Source organism: Garra rufa, chromosome 2 (assembly GCF_049309525.1).
Source record: "Garra rufa chromosome 2, GarRuf1.0, whole genome shotgun sequence".
NCBI lineage: Eukaryota > Metazoa > Chordata > Actinopteri > Cypriniformes > Cyprinidae > Garra > Garra rufa.
In genome coordinates, this window is record NC_133362.1 from 41,368,850 (window position 1) to 41,390,544 (window position 21,695).

The following is a 21,695-nucleotide window of genomic DNA, read 5'->3' on the forward strand; positions in this document are numbered from 1 at the left end:
TGTCTTAAATCTCTAAAATGCTTTTGTAGTTTAATGACAGTATCATTAACAGTGACTCTGTGTCAAAATACACAAAATTAACTGAGATTATAAATTAACTAATAGTAGTTAAATAGTTTAAGTTCTTAGGAATAGTAAAAGTATAATTTTCCTGATTTAAAACTTCTTATAGGATTTTATTTAGAAGCTAAAAAAGTCTAAAAACCCATGAAAAATTAGAAATGAGTTATCTCATAATCTTCAGACTTTAAAACGAAAATTATTTTCTTTTCTTAACAATCTAGCGGGAAAAGTTATTTTAATTGAAGAATCACCCTTATAATATATGTATTTGTAACTTTTTACAATTATTTTTTGAATATAAAAAGTGTGTTGTGTTGCAGAAGTAATTTCTATTTTGATACAGCATTTACGAACACATAGATTTAGTGTCGTCAGAGTAATGACTTTATCTTTTGTTTCAGCATGTTTATTGCCTTTTTGTGCCTCAGTGCAAAGCAGGCTAATTTGTTTTCCAATTGGCTGGCTCATGGTAACTTGTTTATGACGTATTTGCTCTGTGCTGACGCTCACTGAAGGCAAAGCAAAGAGTCTGAATGCATTTCCATGGGCTGCAGCGTTTGCACAGTTGTCTTTAATTGCAGAGAGGCACTGCCATTTGCTAATGAACTCAACGCCATGAAAACCTCTGCAGTGCTTAAGACTTCAGTACTCGAGGGCTCTTTAGATTATTCCATGCGGCCTGAAGAGGGGTTGAAATAATTGAAATGCTGAATAGTTTGCCTGTTTGCCGTTTCCTTGCTGTTTTGTTCAGGGCCAATTTAAAAACTAAGGGTGTTACTACAGAGTAAGCTATGTTATTGAGGTATTGCATATAAAGGCCACCCAGAAGTTACGCCATTTGTGTGATTAATAATTTGTGATCTAAAATATAATTTTGCAGGATTTTGTGAAAAGCTCAGCTTTTAGTGAATGAGAATATATAGGCCTGTTTTAAAGAGTTGCATAAATAATGTCACTGTTTCCCTGTCATTAGAGATTCTTTTAGTCGTTGTTATATCCTCACTGTTGAATGTATCACTTGTGCTCAACAAAACATCTTTTTTGGATGAGAACTCAGAGAACAAAATCTGTTTTCATTCACTCGGTTTTTAGTTATAATTAGTTCATTAGTATTTTGGCTGTTTTTGTTGTGAAAAGTAATGTCTTTTTAAGTGTAGATTATTTGCTTCTTTATAGTACACCAGTTGGGCAATGTCTATTATTATTACTTTGCTATAATCATAGTCTTTGTTGAAGTAATAAGAAGGCAAGATCCCTCTCTCTTTATCTGGACAAATGCAGGCTGCTGTCAACGATTCAACAAGTGATATAAAGAGCAAACGTAACTATTTCGCCCTTTGAAGAAGTGGCACGGGAATATCAAATTGTGGTTGTTCCGAATAGTTAAATTGAAAACAGACATTATGCATCGAGTTAACTGCTGTTTTTAAAGAGCGCAACTGAGTTAAGTTCATTAGATTTCTTTGAAAAATTTTCTAATATATATACTATATATGTTTATAAACATATACTGTAGCTTGTGTGCAAGTGTAACTTTCTGCTTAAGTTAGTTAGATTTTATTGTATTTTTTGTTTACATAATTTGTCTAAGAGAATGCTCAACTTTGTAATTTCAAGAAATTAAGCTTGAGGATCCCACTACGAATTGTTTTTAAGCCAGTGCTGTGAAAGCTATTGTAATTAAAGGAGATGTGTGATTATCCTACGGTGCCGTTAAGGGTGACTCTACTGGTTTTTAAACGAGATCTCACCCACAGGCCATTTTAAGAGATTTCGCTTTCTCTGTAGACCAAAACCAAGCAGATTTTTTTCAGCAATTATTCCCCCTCTCCCCAATTTTGCTCCATTTTGCTTTGAAAGATTTGTTAAAGGAGGTGTTTGGGGGATTGGACTGTTCTAGCATTCACCCTCCCTTTTTTGTTTCTGTGCATGCCATTACCACATCCATTCATTTAAGAAGCCCTGATGTTTTTTGCACAAAGTTGAACCAACAGCCACGTGGTTTGTTATCAACATTGAGGATCTCAGCCTTATCAACAAGCCAGAGTAAACAAATAAACAAGTGTCCCGAACAGATTTAGTTTTTGGTTGCAATCCACTGGGCAAAGTTCATGTGTGAATCTTGTGCTTCCCAAGTATTTCCCAGCAGAGCTTGAGTATTTTAGTGAGCTTGTTCAAGTGTCCTTGCTAATCTTGTTTGATGAGGCATATAAAAACTCTCTCTCTCTTTCTCGCTCTGTGTGTGTGTGTGTGTGTGTGTGTGTGTGTGTCTCAGTCCATTTTGTTGTGCTATCTAGATGAAGCCAGAACCAAAAATAGTACAATGTGACACTGGTGGGTCTGTGTTAAAAAAAAAAAAAAAAAAATATATAGAGGGAGTGAGAGAGAGAGAGCACTCACTGTGGCATGAAATTGTAAACATATACTGTCTATGAGTTTTCTTTCCCCTGTGAAGTCTACAGTAACCTGAAACATTTTTCTTTATTATTATAAATGAATTGGAAGCCCAATATTCTTTGCATGAGTGCGTGTATAATGTGCAGAGAAAGAGAGCTTCCATCTAAGACCCAACACAATGAAAATGCAATGAATTGGAATGCCTCACCGATCATAGCAGAATCAGAATTTCCAGCAAGGAAAATCTTTTCATGGCGAATTAAGTGGTGGAGGAAGAAAATGGTAATGAAAAAAAAAAAAAGAAAAAGGGAAAGGCACAGATGACAAACGCTGCTCCCTGGGCTACGCACTGCAGATTTAAGAACTTTAGCTAAAGCTATGCAGAATAGAATGTGGAAAATTGAATTTACTAAACAATTAAGCATTGAATTAATCTACATCCTGCACTTGAGAGAGAGAAGGACATAAGGAGGGAGAGAGAAAAGGAGCAAGGGAAGAGAAAACATGTGGAGGGGGAGGGGACGAAGCCACCCCACCAAAAAAAAAAAAAAAACATGACTGAATAAATCCTAGCTAGCTCATTAGAGGGACAGTGAATATATCAAGTGTGTTGTTGTGTGCAGCAGGACAGCATTCTCTCCGCCACGGCACTCATCTCTCCCGTAACCATCTGCATCCACACCGCCTCCACCCGCTGTTCATTTTGGCCCACATATTTACTCCTTCGCTTATGCGCCTGTGCGGTTTCCTCCGGGTGTCTGCTCGCTGGTGGACTGCTCTGCGTTTTGGGTATTTTTTTTATTTTTTATTAATTAGCTGTTAGATCTGTGGTGGACGAGATTGTTGGGGCAGTTATAAATAGACTCGAGTGCACCCTGGAGATGTCACTCACCCTCGGCCGAGACCCTCCCCCATTCCCATGGGGCCGAGCGGCAGCCTCCCACAAGCCCCGCTGCTCTTTTGTTCAATTACAGTTAATGCAATAGTTTGCTATTTTCTCGTTCTAATTATATTTTCAAGTGGGATTTGTTGTGCGTAAAAAAACATCCTTTTACGTGTGGAGGCTCTGGGGTTCTCGGTCTCCAGGGTGCTGTACCATTCTTTTCCACAAAGCTCTGAATAAACAAGTTCCCTCCATTTTTTTCCTCTCTCTCTTTTTCTTTTACAAAGGGTTGTAGAAACTGGCAATTTCAGTTTTAACTGTTTGCTCCCTGGGCATGTGTTCTAGATTACCTCTTACGGCATACTTTTGGTATGCTGCAGAATACACCATTTTTTTTTTTTCCCTGGACATTTAAAAAATATATATCTAGAGTGGCTGGCATTACTATGCTTGAAGTTTTTAGGAGAGTCGTGACAAGTCTATAAAATGCTGTTTTATTTCATTCTTTGCAAAAAGACGTATTATTTACGTAAAATGTAAATAACAGAGAAGAGTATTCATGTTTATCTCTATATATATATTTACAGTCATGTTTGTGCGCAAGCTATAATCTGATTTCCACAGAAATGGAAAGCCCAGCATTCCCAAAGTTCTACTCATTTGCTTATTTAATATGTTGTCTGTTTCAATTATACCTTCAGCTAACCGTAAGAATACAGTATTCTTAACTGTGCACATTTATGTATTCTTAATTTCTGGGAACTGTCAATATTCACCTCAAAACCTGAATTTAAACACAAGCACACAAAAAGTTCCTAGGCCTGCTATTGAGAGTTATCATCTCTGATACGCGTCTTTTTATAACAGAAAAGATGCTGCGGCCTTCATCTCATATTTTCCTCCCACAGTTAATGTTACTTTTGTGGAGGCACCCAGTGATAAGAGGCAACATCTGTTTTGTTCTATAGTACAAGTAGAGCCTGCATGGGGCTGAGTGTGTGCAGGCCCCGGCTCGCCATTGTTCCGTCCACTTCTCTTTATCCCCATGTCTGCTCCATTTGCCACATACCATCCGCCCAACAGCTGACACTTTCTCTCTATTATACACCTAAGCTTAATTGTCAATAGGATTTCTCTCTCTTTTTTTCTTCCTCCTCTTCCCAACTTCAAGGAGAATGGCTCTTATTTGATTTCATTTTGATTCGCTAGGCCAGCGACCGGCAAGCAGGCACACACGCACACACAAATACCCTCCCTCGCTCTGGGATATAAGAGTGGTGACTGACTGGCTCTTGTTGTATTCAGAGATCTCAAGTTAGCTAGTGCATGTGTGTGGACAGGCATACACATCTTAGCTGCTATCGCTAACTTTTCTTTCACTGATTTTATTTGTCGTTTCTGGACTATGGATATCCTGTCTTGGGTAATACAACCTTTTTTGCTTACAGTTTAGTGTGTGTTTTTTGCTTTTGCTACATTCTGTTCTGTGGAGAAATGTATCAGCGATTGTGCAAAATGCTCAGTGACAAGGGTTTAGTCCATCGCTCTTCTGAGCTGTGCTGAATGAATTGTCGTGTGAGGTTGTAGGGCCTGGAAAGAGGATGAAAAACAATGAAATGAAGAACATCTGATAAAGCCAGCTGTCTTTGTAGCATGGGACTGTAGCCTGTGTGTGTTTCTCTGTGATCTAATGCCTGATTGTGTGCCTTATTCTCTCTCTCTTTCTCTCTCTCCCTTTCTGCACAGACTTCATGGAACAGAGACCATGACGATACAGCTTCTACACGCTCCGGGGGAACACCAGGACCATCCAGCGGAGGACACACATCACACAGTGGCGACAACAGCAGCGAACAAGGTAAGGATCTGAGATGTTGTTTGATGCATATGTAAGGGATAATGCAGCCTATCATTATCATAAAATAAAGGACCTTGGCTTTCATCTTACATGGTTACTTACCAATTAAATAAATGAAAGAGCATATTGATTTTAGTTTATTATTTTATTATGTAAGAGACCACAAAGTGACAAGAGAGAATCTAGCAGAGTTATGTAGAAAATATGGCGATTAACCAATCAGAGTCAGGTACTCTATGGTAATGTCACTGACTATGCAGATGTGTCCAGTCTACCATCTGAAGCCAAGCGTGTGTATAGAGAGAGCATAAGAGAGAGTTAAAGCAGATGTTTAGGCCGTTGCTGGCCGGTGGTGTGGCGTAGGTCCATCAGCTGGTTGTGATAAGACTGCATTAATGAACCTTCCTCTGGGCCCATCTTGTCAGGGTGTCTGAAGAAACCCGCTGGTGATGACAGTCTAACAAAAGAGCTTTTACAGTGATGGAGCTTTATTTAACGTTCTGTTATATTCCAGACCATAACTCTGGAACTTTCAAAGAGAAAAGATATATTCTCCAAAAACTTCTTGGTAGGATTTCTCTCTCAATGGCATGAAAGCTAATGAAAGCCAACTTCACTTACTTCATCATGTCAACAAAATTCAAACTATAAACAGAGTCACCAGCTGTTCGGCACTGTGATTGGCTAGTTGTGTGGTTCAGCCAATGAGAAGCGATGTGGGAGGTGCCGGATGAAAGGGTGGAGGAGGGTTTCAAACAAACTGTAGGCAAAAAGCAACTTCATTTATTATTGAAAGGGATGTCAAGGCAGCAGTTTGAGGGCTGCACAGCCAGCAGGCAAAGCAGGATGAGAGCAGAAAGGACCACATTATGTTCCAGATGACTGAGCAACGATTTATATACCAGCGCCTGTTTTCTCCCTCCACAGAGAAGGAGAGCAATAAGAAAGAGGCCGGCCGGGCCTAGTCGGTCAGATGGCCAATGACTAATGGCCCGGTTGCTCGCCACACTCTGATTGGATGCCTTAATGAGCACATTTTGTGCCGAGTTTGGGCTCCTGCTCGCGCTGACCTTTGCTCTTTATTGACCAAAGTGACACGTCATTTTTCACATACTTCCAATTATCGCCAGGCTTTTAATGTTCACCCCTCCTTCCTCCCCTTACGTTCCCTCACCCCAGTGTTTTGGATGAGTGTTTGTTGTGTCGTACACTAGAGGGAAGGGCTGCAGAGAGGCTGAGCTATGAACCTGGACGTATGCTGAGTGTGTTCAGCGTGAAGCCCCTTCAGTCTTATTCACGCCAGTGGAGGTTTAGCAGAGGTATTATGTTAATGTGGGTTAATTGCTGATTGTGTAAAGCAGTGCTACTAACCGTATTAGCATGTTTTGTAAGGAGTGACTTCATAATCCCAATAAGACCATTATTCTGCTGTTGGCCAAGAAACTTGTGCCAATATGTCCCCGAATGGTCTCCTCTCTCGCGCTCAGACTTTTTTTTTTGCACTTCTTTCCATATGCCTACACTTTATAACAAGCTATCTATGTTGCAAATATCTATACAACTACTGTAAAAAGAGTTTTGGGTTGCTACTATGCTTCTATGCAGAAACGGCATCATAACAAACAAGGTTAAGCCTTCAAACTGCATAGGAACATTGTACCCACATGCATAACATAGTAACATCTGCAACCCATCAACGTAGAGATTGGCACCAAAGCTGATGGTTCTAGTGGTTGCCATCCGCACCATGTTTTCCATACCGCACCTAAATAGCATCTCAGTATGACTGAGGACAGCATTTTTCCTTGTTCGTGATTCTGTACCCTTCAAAGTGTGAGTGTCCCCTTAAGGGGGAGGATAAAGCCCACTCCTCCCTCTCTGCGCTCACAGAAACTTTCTTAGCGGAGTCCAGCAGAGACTCAGCCCGGCCCATCTCTAATTAGAGCCCGTTTATTAGTGTAGCATGCTCGTATGCACCCGCCTTTGTTTAACAGCCGCCCTCTCGGGGGACATCTTCTTGAATTGTATCTTGAAGCCATCTTTTCTGAGCGTCCACCCTCGGTGGGTAAAAAGAAAACAAATCATTATTATGGATCATTATTACTGTTGAGTATTGCTCACTCTGGACTCTTGGCAAGGCCAGCGCCCACCCAGATTAAAAGAGACACCCTTGGGCAGCAGCGAGAACACAGGCGATATGAGCCTCTACCAAAAAGGGGCAGGGCGCGTGGAAAATGACATGCTCTCACATACGCAGAGATCATGCTGAGTGTTTTGAAAGGCTTTGGGTTTCCTCTGCCTCATCAAAGGGTCTGGGAACAAGGTGATGACTACAGGAGTCAGATATGTATCAGCAATTACCAGGACCCATTTGCGAAAGGCCCCATGTGTGCCAAGTCAAATAGTTCCTGTGTGGCTCTTGTTATTGTCTGCATAAATTTACATGCATAGCCATGGACTCCAAAACTGGACTGCAGTAAGACTGTGGGAGCCAGTGAGGTGCTCAAAGCAAGTTAAGAAGTTCATTTACTTCGACCAAACTTGTCAGGAATGACTATTGACGAATGCAACCGTTCAGCTGCGGTGTAAACAGCTCAATGTACAGTAAAAAATGCGTGAAAAATTTGAAATGTGCTTGCACAAAGTATTCTGTTGTAATGCTACATGGACTCGTTTGGTGCTGTTAGTTGTGTTGAGAAAAGCTGCGGCTAAACTTCATGCATCAAACTGATCATTATTTTGTTAGATTGATTGTGGTGAGTGCTGTTGTCATCATTGACTTAATGGTCAGTTTGCTACCGGCCTGTGTGAAGGTCAGTCTGCGCGAGAGCTCTCATTGGCTCACGGCCACCATTTCTGATCTGCGATTGGCTGGCATCGGAGACTGACCAGCAGACACGGCCTCTGACAGGATGCCAACGAACCTCGGAGCCTAGATCCACCCCGCGAGCCCCCGCCTCATGTGTTTGTCAAAGTCACCCGTTAATTGCAACAATTGTCCAGCAGACTGGAAGAACCCAGCCCCTTTCTCTCTCGCGCTTTCTTTCCGTCTCTGAGTGCCGCCTGCGTGCCTTTGCATTTCTCATGCGCTATTTTCAGTGCTCTCCTCAATTGCTGAGTGCACTACAATGCTGATCACTTTCCTTTTTGATTTTACAGCAGGGTCCTGGCTTTGTTTAGCTCAGTCACTTTGAGCTGTTAAGAGGACGCCTCTCCGTTCGCTCGCTGTCTGGATGCCCTCACTCTTTGACTTTGTTTTTTTCGCTTTAATCGTGCCTGGTGTGTGTGAGTGTCGTGCTTCAAAGAGCAGTAGGAGCTCTATGTTGTCATTCAGGTGTAGTCAGCCAGTGGTTGTTCCTGCCTCACTAGATTCTCCTCTGTGCATGCAAAAGTGCTGCACACAGGAGGGGGAGGCTGAATGCTCTCTGCGCACCCCGTGTATCAGTGGCAGCACGTTGGTGGAGTAATCTGGTTAAATCAGAGGCATAATGGCTGATAAAAGGTGTGCGGTTTTTATAGTGCAGGGATCTAAGAGCGGCACCGGGCGGCCCGAGCAGCCCCTGCTGTTTTTCTCTCTCATTCACATCACACATCACATAACACACACACACCCACAGAAGGAGCAGAGAAGCAAGAAAGGCATAGAGAAAGCAAGGGATCACAGGAAAGAGAGCAAGGTGCCAATTCCAGTAAGTGTAAGTAAGCGTTTGGAAATGCATGTGCTTGACAGGAAGTATGAAATCAAAGAGCAGTCTCATCATGTTCTCTCATCCAAGCCCCTTTGCATGATGCTCTCATGAATTTCACATTGTGCCTGCAAATGGCTAAATTTATCCAAAGTCAAGGAGATGCCAGCCGGTGTCAGTGAGGGGCACGAATGGGGCCATGTCCTCGGTAGTTTTGTTAGGTTACCTAAGGGAAGGATGCAGCATGGGGAACCTAGGGGAATCCGAACCGCTGGCTTGTTTATGACCCCACTGAATCTCAGTAGTGATGGCACAACCAACAAGCTACCACTTGTTTCTCCTAAAACGATCAGCGCCAATGGTTTTATGGCCCCGATCCTGATAAGACCGTGTGTACGCACAGCGGTCCCATGGTGAAAAAAGGGGAAATGCCACTGGTTCCCACACCAAGGGGCAGTTTGCCTTTGGGATTAGGCTGATGTCCTGTGTCATGTGGGAAAAGGAGAGTGAAAAGTGAGAAAGTGCAAGCAAACAACCTGCCCCCCCCTCCATTCCCCATATATCAGCTGTTTCTTCTGCTTTCCTAATCATTGCCTTTAACTAGCTTTCATAGCCTGATTGAGCACCTTGTCTCTGGGCAGATAATACTCATAAAGCTGGTATGATAAAGTGTCACTGTTTTGTTTGCTCTTCTGTTTGCTCTGGGATTTAACTACTGCTGAAGTACTTCTCTTCTCCCCCCACCCACGATCATGTGAACTCTGGCTATAGCACTGCTGACATCTTTCTCTTCCTCTAGCCACATTCTTTAATGTAAGAGTTTGGTTTAATGTGACAATGTTGCATCTGTTAAGGTTGAAGTGTGTAATCTTTGTGCCTCTAGTGGCACCTATAAGAATTGCAATTGTTAAAATAAAACAAGCCCAGACTGTCTCAGCCTATGTTGTGGGGTGGGATTGCTTGCTAATTCTAACAATGGAGGACATAAGTGTTTGAAACATGTCATCATTTTTGCAATTCTCTATGGTACCACTAGTAGTGCAGAAATGACACTCTTCACCTTTAAGGATGTTTAGCCCCAGGGAGAGGGAGTTTTGGGTTGGACTCATTTGCTATGTGATGTTCACTTTAAGTGGGAAGCAGATGTTAAATTTAGATCAAATGCTATAATTGTGGTGTGTTAATGATGTAGACACTTTGCATCTGTCTCCATGTGTACAGGAAGTCCTTCTAAACCAATCTTTTTTTCTTGCCAAAACCAGATTTTTGGTGTTTGCTAAATATTACCTTCACAGCCACTCACTGTCATCATCGCTCATCTGCTTGTATATTCTCAAACTTGAAATTCTTTCATCTCTTTTCTTTCTTCATTAGATGTTCTGGTTAGAAACATTACTGTTGAGAGCAACTGCAGAACTTGGCTAGTAAAAAGAGTTTTTCTAATAAATACTCTAGATGTCTACTTCATTCGTTGTTGATTTGTCAGATGCAGGGTCACTGTTAAGAGGGGTCACGTTATGTTCCACAATTTATTCTGCCTTTCCTGATCTGCTCCCAATAGCTGGGAAACCCCTTTGCTCCATTTGAAAAATCCCCATTCAGTGGCTCGTCATCTGATCTGTGCTGGAGAGGTTCATGTGAATTTGACAGAAATCAGCACAGCTCATCACTGACGTGTCACAACGCATTAGGTCTGCTGTAGAAGACCTGAGTGAACATTACTCAGCACGACTTGGGAGGAGCAGTGTGCACCCACCAGGCGTCCATCAGATATGCACACATCCAACTTTTCAGGAAAGAGCTGATATCACCCAAAGAGATATGCTATCACTGTTTGGCTCGCCGGATAGAGAGGGCAGGAAGGCCAAGGAGGGAGCTGAAGAGGAAGGGAAAAGAAGGGAGGGATGGAGGGGATGTTGGAAAGGGGGTTGAAGAACAGTGAGTGACAGTAAACAAACAGGGTTTAACTCTTTGTTCATTAATCAGGTGCTCTTGTGTGGCTGTGTCACATGCACTCACCTTAGTTTATTTAGGGCTATGATAAAGAGATTAGCAATCTCTTTTTGGGGTTATCCTCTGCCAAAAAGACGTCTCTTGTTGACGATTCTCTTCTACAATATCCCCACTGACCTGCAGGAGCTATTCTAGTCCACCATGATGAGCGCCTGATAGATTGTTTCCAAATAAAATTAGATTAAAAATATAAATCTTTCTGCAGCCATGGCAGGAAAAAACATTATCCCAGCAGGATAATCCTCCCGTGATCTGTAGGGATGTACATTCTTTCTCTAAGCAGGAGGCCAGTCTTTTTATTAGCGGTATCACAGTGGGTTCGAGTCCAGCTTAAAGCCACAAACAGTATTGTGCTAATTTTAGCCTCCAAAGAGGATGAGGATGAGTAGCCTGCTGCTAGTTTGCCATATGCTGCCCTACCGATAATACTGCGTGAGGAATATTTTCCTGCCGATAGTGACTGGGTCTGTGCGTGTGAGGTCCTGGGACTGTTACAAAGACATGTGAGCTGTCCAGAAGAGATAGGATGAGGAGATGCTTGGTAGAAGGTCAAATTTTACAGATAGACCGAATTGTACGCTCTGATAGTTCGTTTTTTTCTTCCATATGTCATCCTCTTCACATTTATTTACTCTTCCGGAGCTTTTGGTATGTCCATTACTGTTTTCCCTGACATGTAAATAACTATTTTTATATGCCACTATAATTAAATTTGGACACGTCAGAGTCTCACTCACAAAGACCTCTAATGCATGAAGCCTAACAAAGAACGAAGGAATTTGCCAGGCCTGTTTGGAGAAACCCCAGAAAGCCAATTTCATGTGAGCAAACACCACCAAAGCTCCATATTTGGGGAATTTGGCTTCCCTTGCACTGTGTGCTAAAGCTATTTGACCTTTGTATTTGTCACCAGAGACTTCTCACAGAGAGGGATTATTTGCTGGGGTGTTGGAGTTTTGGAGTGGTGGTGGACGAAGGTGTGCGCAGATGGAGACCGGTGCAAAAAGCACCAGGGGGAGGGCTGTGTTAACAACAGGCCGAAAGCTTGACCCAGGACTGACCCTTACTAAACAATCCTCTCCTAGAGCCCAGCCCTGGTCTTTTGACATGGATACCTGCTGAAGGGATTTAGGGGGAAAGATAAAGACCTCCTCGAGCGTTTTTTTAAGATTTAAGGAGTGAAAGAGAGATAACAAACAAACAAAAGTGTGTATGCTTTTAGAGGGTGTGTATGTGTATGGAGAGAGGGTGTGTTTGCCTTAATGTGTGCTTGAGAGAGAGTGAATGCATGTGTGTGCGAGCATGCGTGCACTTTTTTTTGGCGAGTGGTAACCTGATCACCAGCCATGCCCTGGGAGCCCGAATGAGTCAAAGAATGGCAGGAACCAGAAAGATTCACAGGCTGATAACCCAAAAAATGGCCAAAAAAGTCACAAGAATTGTTCCTGCTCTTTGTGGATATATGTGTAAGTGCGTGCGTGTGTGTTTGTGTTTTGTGGTCTCAATAGAGGACTGCACAGCCGAGATGTAATGGTATCGCCCACATCCAGCCGCCCCTGCTCTGTTGCTGTCAGGAAGCAGACGTTCAGCCCAGCTCTGTTTCCGTCACTTCCAGCCCTGAGCCTTATCTCCCTAGTTCACCCCAAGCTGATAGAACTACAATTCCCCCACATTCCCTCTGCTCTACTTCCTGCGGCCTCAGCTCATCTGACAGGGGTGAAATTAAGGCCTTCGTTAGACTGCAGCATGTATAGGCATAATAGATTTGCGACTTTGAATGAAGGACAGCATATGAAAGACGGAAATGCCCCCTGATGTTGCAGTTCATCCTCGAATGACTTTTTTCCTGTGTCTGTATTTTTCCTATGTCTTTGTTCTTAACCACTACTCATAACCAAGGGGTCAAGGTTTGGCTGTCAGCATGAGTCCATTAACCCCTGCTTGTGGATGCTGTAACTACACTATTTCTCTACTAAGAGGCAATCAAAATAGACTATGTATTCTGACTGTATTCGGCACAGCTATAGAGAAGTGACTAGCAAAAGGCTTGAAAGTGTCTTGTAGTCGATCTGTTTTCAGCGTGTCAGGATGTAATTTTCCTGCGGCTCTGGAATGATTAGTCACAAGGCGTTTATGTCTTAGTTGACTGCCTCAAAAAAATCCTAGGCAAGCAGATGCAATTTATATGAATAGCAGTGCTAACTGTTAGCTTTTTCCAGCTTTTATAAACTCCTCGGGTGAATCGGAGGTCTTCGTTAAACTGCGGTATGTTCAGACATCATCTGAATGAAGAGCAGCCTATCAAAGATAGAAAAGCCATTTGATGTTACAGTTCACTTGGATGACTTAATTTTTTTCCTCCGTATTTTCAGTAATAACAGTGCCGCCCTTTTCTTTACAAGCTGGGCTCATTGTGTGTAATTCGGCCATACAATTCACTCTCAATGTTAACTACATTTAACAAACGCAGGGGAAGCCAAGCAGGCTATTATTAGAAGTGAAATACCCTCACATTATCTACTGTACTACAGCCCAATGGATGGCGATACGCTGTAGTTGGGGAAAATCCCTGTGCATTAGAGCACTTATCTCAGCCTGTGTCATTTAGATAGCTGCCATGTGGAAAATTATCTGCCAGAAGCCAATAATGAAGACCGCCGCAGTTAACCACACGGCTCTCGTTCCGTTTCGCTCATTACCAAAATATACCAAAAAACACAAAGGAACAATACAAAACAGTTTGTCTCCAGGCCCCTGTCTGTTACCAATATTGAGAAGTTGATACGCTCAATTGAATTCATATTTCAGCGTCAAAGGATGGGTGTCATGTCTTTATTTGGCTGTGTGTGTGTATTGTTTCAGATTCACCTAGAGTAGATGATGAGAGGTTTAAAAGCGTTCAGATGAGTCGAATTCCGGGCAGATTGCTGCAGTAGTGCTGTTGTTGCGAGCCAGCGAAGGCTCTTAGCTTTTGTTGCGAGCCATGTTCCTTTTTTAAAAAACACTTTCCTCTCAGCCATCCGGTCTGCCTGGATATCGAACAAAGCTGGCCCTGGAGAAGGTGTCAAAAGCTGTCTGAGAGAGAGGGAGAGAGAGGGAGAATAGAGTATGTATACTCTTTGTGAGTGTGTGTGTGTATTGCCTCAGTGGAATCAGAGGACTCTTAAAGTGTTCCCGTTTGAACCTCACCAGCCTGCCTTTTCTGCCCGCCTTATATCTTCAGATTAAAAAAAAATTACAAAAGGAGAAAAATCAATAGTTACACAGTAAAAGTGCTTGACATGAAAGGGTAAACTCAGGGACCTACACTTTCATTTGACCGTTTTCCCCCCTCGACACACAAACCGGAGGAAGAATGAAAAGAGGAGGAGGGGAGGGTAGGGGAGAGAGTGAGAGAGACCTCAGTTTAATGCTGTGTTTGTGCCCCTGGGCCTCAGTACGCTTTCCAACGTGTCGGGGGCTTCAGTGGAAGTGACCCCTATACAGACACGGACGAAAGAGAGCCGTAACATTTGCAATGACATTTTTGCCATCACCTGTGGGTATGTCAGCGGCCTGATCCCCGAGACCTGGGAATATGCATGAGGAGCTCTCAGCTAGGACTCACGCGGGTGACTCTGTTTAATTAGAAGCATTATAACACTGAATATGAAGCACATTATGCACTTATTACCCTCTCCGTTAGCCCCGCTGCGAGGCGATGACAGAGACACACGAGGTACGGCTGAAAGACTTGTAATTACGCTCTTTTTTCCCTCCAAATTATGAATTACAGATCTGTCATTGTCATCATATGTGTAAGACAAAAGGGAAAAGAGCACTGTCATTATTTAAGATGCCTGCAGTTATTTAAAACTGTCATTATTTACTGTCATTATTTAAAATGAATCCCGGGTAATTACGGATTGTAATTATGACTCTCCGCAGATTAGTATTTACTGAGCAATTTTTTTTTTTTTTTTTATCGCCATAATTATAAATCAAAAAAGTATTTATCTTAGCAAGTTCAGCAAAAATACACAAATATACACAGCTGTGCATGGAGATATCACAAGACACAAGCAATCAAGTGTCAACATAACTAAAGATCTGCCACATTGCCACCATGTTGCATCTCATTAAACCCTCCACTTTCCTTTATATTTATCCTTCCAAGTCTGAAACTAGAAGAGCTCAGGCCATTTTGCTAGAGGAGCAACTGATTGCAGTCAGCAGACCGCTACTAATGTTTGTATGTATTTTAGGAACAGAAAATGTATGGTGGGGCAAGCGTGCACGGCAAGCTCACTGCTAATCTGAGTGTCTCTTGTTGGGAATCATACCGCAGGAATTCCTGCATGTTCAGAATATTTTTGAGGTGGGAGGCGCTTGTGACCCATGCAAAGGGAACCCCCGCTGCCTGGTCCATTCTAACCATGTGAATGGCCTGAATACAATGAACCCGGCTTTATCTTTTCTTTCCCGACCCTCCCCTCTTCCCATTCGCCCACTCTCTTTATATGCAACTCTCTCTGTGTGTGTGTTTGAATGAAGAGTGTGTGAACGTGTGTGAATGTGCGCATAGTGAAAAGAAGGCGGATGGCGGGCCCTTAAGGCTGAGGTTTTGCAGGACCAGGAAAGCTGTAGTACAGTCATAGGAGAGTGTGTTCAAATGCTAAGGGAGAGTGAGAGAGCAGCACAGGTCGCCTGACTCTCTCCGCAGGGAGAGGCCAGAGGTGCTCTAGAAATCATCCATGGACCAAATGTGGTGTAAATCTGTTTCCACAGCTTGGCCCCATCCATCAGTCCATGGCTAATAAATTTTTGTCAAAACACTTCTTAAAATTGGGCAAGAAGCTGTACTGCATGAGCTATGACAGCCTGACTTATAACCAGGACCTACAATTAAGCACGTCTTAGTTTAAAAACTAAGTTCAGAATCAATTCGAGAAAGAATTGCGATGCATTCTGATGCATTTCTAGAGTCACCGTCGTTTTATCGTCAGAGACTGCATTGTAATTATATCAATATATATATAATCTGATATACTGCGTGTTTCAGAGTAAAGCGCAGCACTTTAATGGTTCACAGTAAATGCTGCTCCACACAAACTCAGGGTAACTTCCAGAACAAAAAAAGTAGTTTACCCTTTGCCATCCAAGATGTTCATGTCCTTCTTTCTTCAGTCATAAAGAAATTCAGTTTTTTTTTAGGTAAACAATATGATTTTCCTCCATATAGTGGACTTCTATGGTGCCCAGAGTTTGAACTGTCAAAATGCAGTTTCAGTGGAGCTTCAAAGGGCTCTAAATGATACCAAAATCATCCTACATCACTGTTTGACTTTTTTTTTTTTTTTTTTTTGTAAAGGACGTTTGATCTTCTTTGGCTGCTCACTAAACACTGGGTCAGTATTTCTGCAGCGATGTAGGATGATTTTGAAGTTGGAGGAGAAAATGAGATGGGATTTTTTTGACCTACCCTAATTTTCTTGAACCGGAATCTTTTTTTTTTTTTTTTAAATAATCAATCATTTTGCTAGATAAGACCCTTCTTCCTTGGCTGGGATCACTTTGGGATCACAACCAGCTTAAACTGATTTTTACAGCAGAGGTGGTAGATCTCCTTCTCAAAAACGTCACATCAATGTCTTTCTAGCATAAATCAACGCTTGACATAGTGACACGTAAATGTGCTTGATGGATCGGAAGTGCCACTCTGCTAATTTGTAAAGCAGCAGAAAAATGGCTGACACTTTGGAGTTTTGGACGCACAAAGCAAGAGGAACAGGTAGTGTCCTTCTTGAGTAATCAGATCATAACAGATTAGCCCACATCTTTCTGATAATGTCAGAAAGCGCCTTGAGTAAGTAAGAGAGAGTGGTGGAGATAGAGAGAGAGACGGCTGGAGAGATCGAGAGAGCAGGAGACAGGTATGGAGATGGAGCGGATGAGCCAAACAGAAAGGCTGGCTGACAAAGGCATGTTGGGAAGCTAACCTGATTTTAGCAGCAGCAGCCAGGCAGCTAGAGCGTCACAGGCTGATCTCATGCGTGGATGTGTGTGCGCGTGTACGAGGGGGTCATAAAAAATTCTCTCCCTGGTTAGCCGCGGGGCATCCTCCTCAGCCTCTGGCCTGCTCCAGTCACTGGCCTGCTCTCTAATTGCTGCATAGACTCTACCACACATGGCCAGATGAGATGACATTTTCCTCTCTGTCAGTGGCGAACCGGACCGAGCGTCCCCCCTCCCTGCAGTAGTTGCTAAGACGCTGTCATAACCCATTAGCAGTTGGCCAAAGTTCGCCTGTGGCATTTCCTCATGGCATCAGCGAAAAGGCGCATAAATCTGCCAGTGGAGCCTGCTGCTGGACTAATGAGGCTGTGAGCTTGTTTATGGACTAGCATCATTTTTATGATTATTTCCACCTTTTCAGTCTCGCCACCATCATTCGTCTTATTTGGCGCGGGATGAGTGCAGAAGCTCGGCAACGGGCTGACATTTTGACACAACAGTGCCGTATAGACACTGCCATACGCCTGTGCCTACACTCCAGTGCTAAAATAGATGCAAAATTAGCCTGAGACGAATAAGGTATCAAATTGCATCTAAGATGGAAATACCAATACAACTGACAGTGATAATGACATCGTACTTCCTGACAACCCCAAATAGGTGTCCCAAAAAAAAAACCTACATCCATGTGACATCCACTCTATAAATGGTGAAAAATCAGGGGGGAGACAGGTTTTTAGCCAATCAGAAATGCTCTCTTCTTGTAAATCATTTCACATGTATGACTTTGAAATGAGGAAAATTTTAACAAAAGTTAGCTAAACAGCTAAAATCATTACAACATAAAAGTCACAACATCTTTTTTAATTGCGTATATTTGAATATTTAATATTCTGTATTTCCATAACTGTATAGATACTGCCATTTGCTTACAATGCTATGCTAAATAAGAGGTGAAATGAGTTTTGAGTTAAAATGGTATCAAATTGCGTCAAAAATGGAAACCCAATAAAATTGACAGCTTTCGTTTCTCTCCCCCTCGTTTGCCTTGAAGGTCTAGGCCATCAGAGGTCAGTTTTTAAGGAAAAATATTGGGGAAGCGAGGTTAAATAGTTCAAAATGGCTAAAAGAGGCGGAAGACAAAAGCTCAAGAGAGCACACACGCAACAGAGTTACCTCAGACATCACTCAAACGCCCCCTGCCCTCTTTTACTCTTTTGTTGCACCCCTCCTTCCTTCTTCCTCCGTCTGACCTGATATCCAGTGTTTGCTTCTGTTTTGCTAACTCACATGGGACAAGCCCTGAGTTTATTATTTTAGGCTTTGCTGAACACGAACTAGTCTTTACACCGGATTTGGAGCATTTGCTTCTAATGAAAATGGTGTCTTAGATTACAAACCAGCGGTGCCACTGCCTTCCCAGATGGGAGCTGGGAAGTTCTATTTGCCTAAAAACAGTCGGAAGACAAACTGCTCTCTAAGCCAGGGCTGTTTTTGGCATCAGTTAATGATGTAATCGAAACTCGCCTTTGACGTCTTATATAATTTTTCTTCTTTTTTGTTCTCATGTCTGTGTGTGTTGGGGGAGGGCGATTCGGCTCTGGTCAGTTTCTCAGTAAGTGACTGACTGAGGGAAAGTGCCCTTGTGTAAAAGGCAAAGCCATTGTATCTACATAAGTCTTCACTTAAAAAGTCTCAGTCTTTTCTGGGGCTTCTCTCCTAGGCGGAGAGGGCTGGCAGAGTGTTTTATATGGAATGTAGAAAGCCTTCGCTCTCCTAATGGCGTATATAATTCAGGTGCCCGCAAGGCATGCTTTCAGGAATTCTTTTGCCTGAGGTAATGGGGAGCAAAGACTCTTTTAGACCCTTGATTATTCTATTGATGCATGGAGCTGGGAAAAAAAAAATTATCTCCAACCGGATTACTGCAGACATTTCCATTAATTATCAATGATACAGGTGCCTTATGTCGCTGACTGAAAGCTACAGCGAGAGAAAGAGTTAACCCACCATAATCTCTCTGTATGAATAGCACTGGGGCTTTTGGAAGTGCTTTATACGTAATCAATAAGTTACTCTCTCCATCCCTGTGCCTCCGCTATTGAAACCCTTGCAGTGTGCGGTTGTTTGCCTCGCTCGTGTTTCTTTTATGGTTTATTATCTGAATCGTGGGCTCATAATAACAATTATCAGGAGTCGTCTCAGTGGTGTGTTTGGGCTCTCATTGAGGGAGAATGCGTACAATAATTGGGGATCTGAATAAAAAAACCTCAGCGTACGCAAGCAAACCGGCAACACGAAGCTGAAAAGGCGACGTAAGCCATCTCTTCTGCTCTGGTATGTTGAACTGCCCATTATAAAGCCTTATCGAGCACCCACAGGTTGCTGCAAGCACCCATGCAGCATTGTTATTAAAATGCAGCTCTTTGAAAAGCTGCCGTTTTGTGCGGCAGCCATATTCACCCCCCCTCCTTCCTCTTTTTTATAGTGTGTAACTCCCCCATCTGAGGTAAAAAGACACCGGGGCGAGCTTCAATCAATATTTCCCTGGGATAATGAAGACTAAATCTCTCTGTCATTCTCAATTCTTTGGTGACTCACTGTGTTGGAAGGCAGGGGGGAAATGCGACCTTACAAGTCCATTGTACTCTCTCTCTTTCTCTGAGCGTTGTGTGGGGGATGAGAGAGGGGGGTTATTTATAAAAGTATTAAAAATGAATGCATTCAGACGTGACGCTTCAAAGATATACTGAAGCACTATTGTTGCCAACTTACCTAGTTTTTAAAAAACTTAAAAAAAAAAAAACAATGCAAGGCCTGCTTGAGTGTTTCTGTTACTTACCATGTGCTGTGTGTTTTGACAGGTGACGGGCTGGACAACAGTGTGGCGTCACCCAGCACAGGAGATGATGACGACCCTGACAAGGAGAAGAAGAGGAATAAAAAACGCGGTATCTTCCCTAAAGTGGCGACCAACATCATGAGAGCATGGCTCTTCCAGCACTTGACGGTGAGTCCAGTACAGTGATCTTTCGCTCTGCTTTTCTTTGGACCTTCTACAGCCAATACTGCATGCTGCACTTCAAAGCCACTGAAATGGTCAAATGTAGTGCTAATGCTACGCACATGCTTGCTTACACACACAATTTACTTTATCTTGCCTACCCTTAACCACACACGCTTTAAGTTTTAAGCCAAGAAAAAAAACAGCCTCAAGCTAAAGATAGCAGAGATAGGTGATACAGAATTAAGCTGTCGTTTTCCATTCAGTCTACAGTTATTTGTGGAGAATTCTAGGAAATCTTTGTACAATGCGTGTTAGGGTATTATCCGTAGAGACTGGAGATATGAACAGGGTACATACAGCAGTCCCAAAATATATAGGCATTAAAGCTACATTTTAACATGTCATTTAATTATATAAGAAAATACCAAACCAAGTGGAATTTATATTAAAAAAAAGATAGCACAACACACTTTACAAGCCAAAGTTTGTTAAGTTAAGGAAAAAAATAAATAAAATAAATAAAATAAAGTTACAAAGTTACACGATCAGAACTGAGTTAGCTGGTTATCTGAATGTGTTTTTGGGACTGGTGGTTAGTTCTCTTACTGTGGCTGTCCACACCTGCCATAGAGAAGTGATAGAGCAGCATGGGCCATTGATGTGGTTGGCTCTTCCTCTTGCTTTGATGGATTTCACTTCCTCTATTTCATTTACCACAAAGTAATCGGAGTGCTGTCAAGACACCACTTATCTCCATATATCTACCCTTCTCACAGGCTTAACACACCTCTTCCAGTCTCTGTCTCTCTCAAATACACACACATGCACACTCTGCACAACTCATAATAATAATGTCTCTCAATTAAAGACAGTGAAATGTTCACGTAGGTGTATTTTCGATAAACATATTACTTAAGCCTTCCCTCATTTGCGTTGCGCTTTATGACTGAAGCAGCTATTATGGCTCAGCAACGTGTATTTGTAGGTGTTGAAAGGAAATGTGTTTCTAACCAAACTGGAGTCAAAAGGGAGCCCATTTGATCAGTGCCAAAAGCCCCCACATGCTCGCTCCCCCCCGGCCCCTCCATTCCTACATCTGTGCCACAGAAATACGCCTGAGCACCCCAGAACTTCACCTGCCCCAAGCACGCCCCAACACACACATACACACTCTCAAACCCCCACCAACTACCACCTTTAGCGGCCCCAGGAGAAAGGTGTGTGAAAAGAAAGCCATTTGCCAGTTCACACAGGCACACACACATACATACGTACACACAAACAACAGTGTGGAATACCCACAAGAGCACAGACTGATGGAAGTTTAGTTTCCTGTTTGTCTTGGCTGACCAATATGGTGGACAGTATTGTGTCATTGAGGGCTTGTTATGTCTCAAGTGTTTGTGTTTAACTATACTTTAGAGACAAAGTTGTCACAAGGAAGTTTTGCCAAATCTGACAAAACCTCCCTTTTGGGACAGCTTAAAAGTAAAAATAAAAATGTTAGATTAGCATATATAACATATGGTTAGGGTTTAGGTAAGGCTTAGATTACTACTCTTACTATTGCTTAATCCCCTAAGCTTAAGTATTAAATTTAGGCAACTTAGGCACATAACTTGAAGTTCATGTTCTGTATATCTTAAATCATTTGTCTTGTTAAGGAAAGATGTGCTATTACATTTAAGCACTCAGTCGTAGTATTTTTTTTTCACCCTAGCAAGCACTTAGCAGTGCTCTAGTAACCACTTAGAACACCTTTGCAAACAACCACAGAGCAATGAACAAGAAACC

General features: G+C 42.4%; 1 protein-coding gene across 2 annotated transcripts in view; it reads left to right on the forward strand.

The window, feature by feature from the left end:
- Positions 1-21,695, forward strand: part of meis1b (Meis homeobox 1 b) — a 63,323-nt gene that overhangs the window by 10,706 nt on the left and 30,922 nt on the right. For both annotated transcript variants that reach the window (XM_073834258.1, XM_073834259.1), the window contains exons 7-8: positions 5,090-5,201; positions 19,759-19,904. In XM_073834258.1, coding sequence (XP_073690359.1) covers positions 5,090-5,201; positions 19,759-19,904 — 258 coding nt within the window. The remainder of the gene's footprint in view (positions 1-5,089; positions 5,202-19,758; positions 19,905-21,695) is intronic.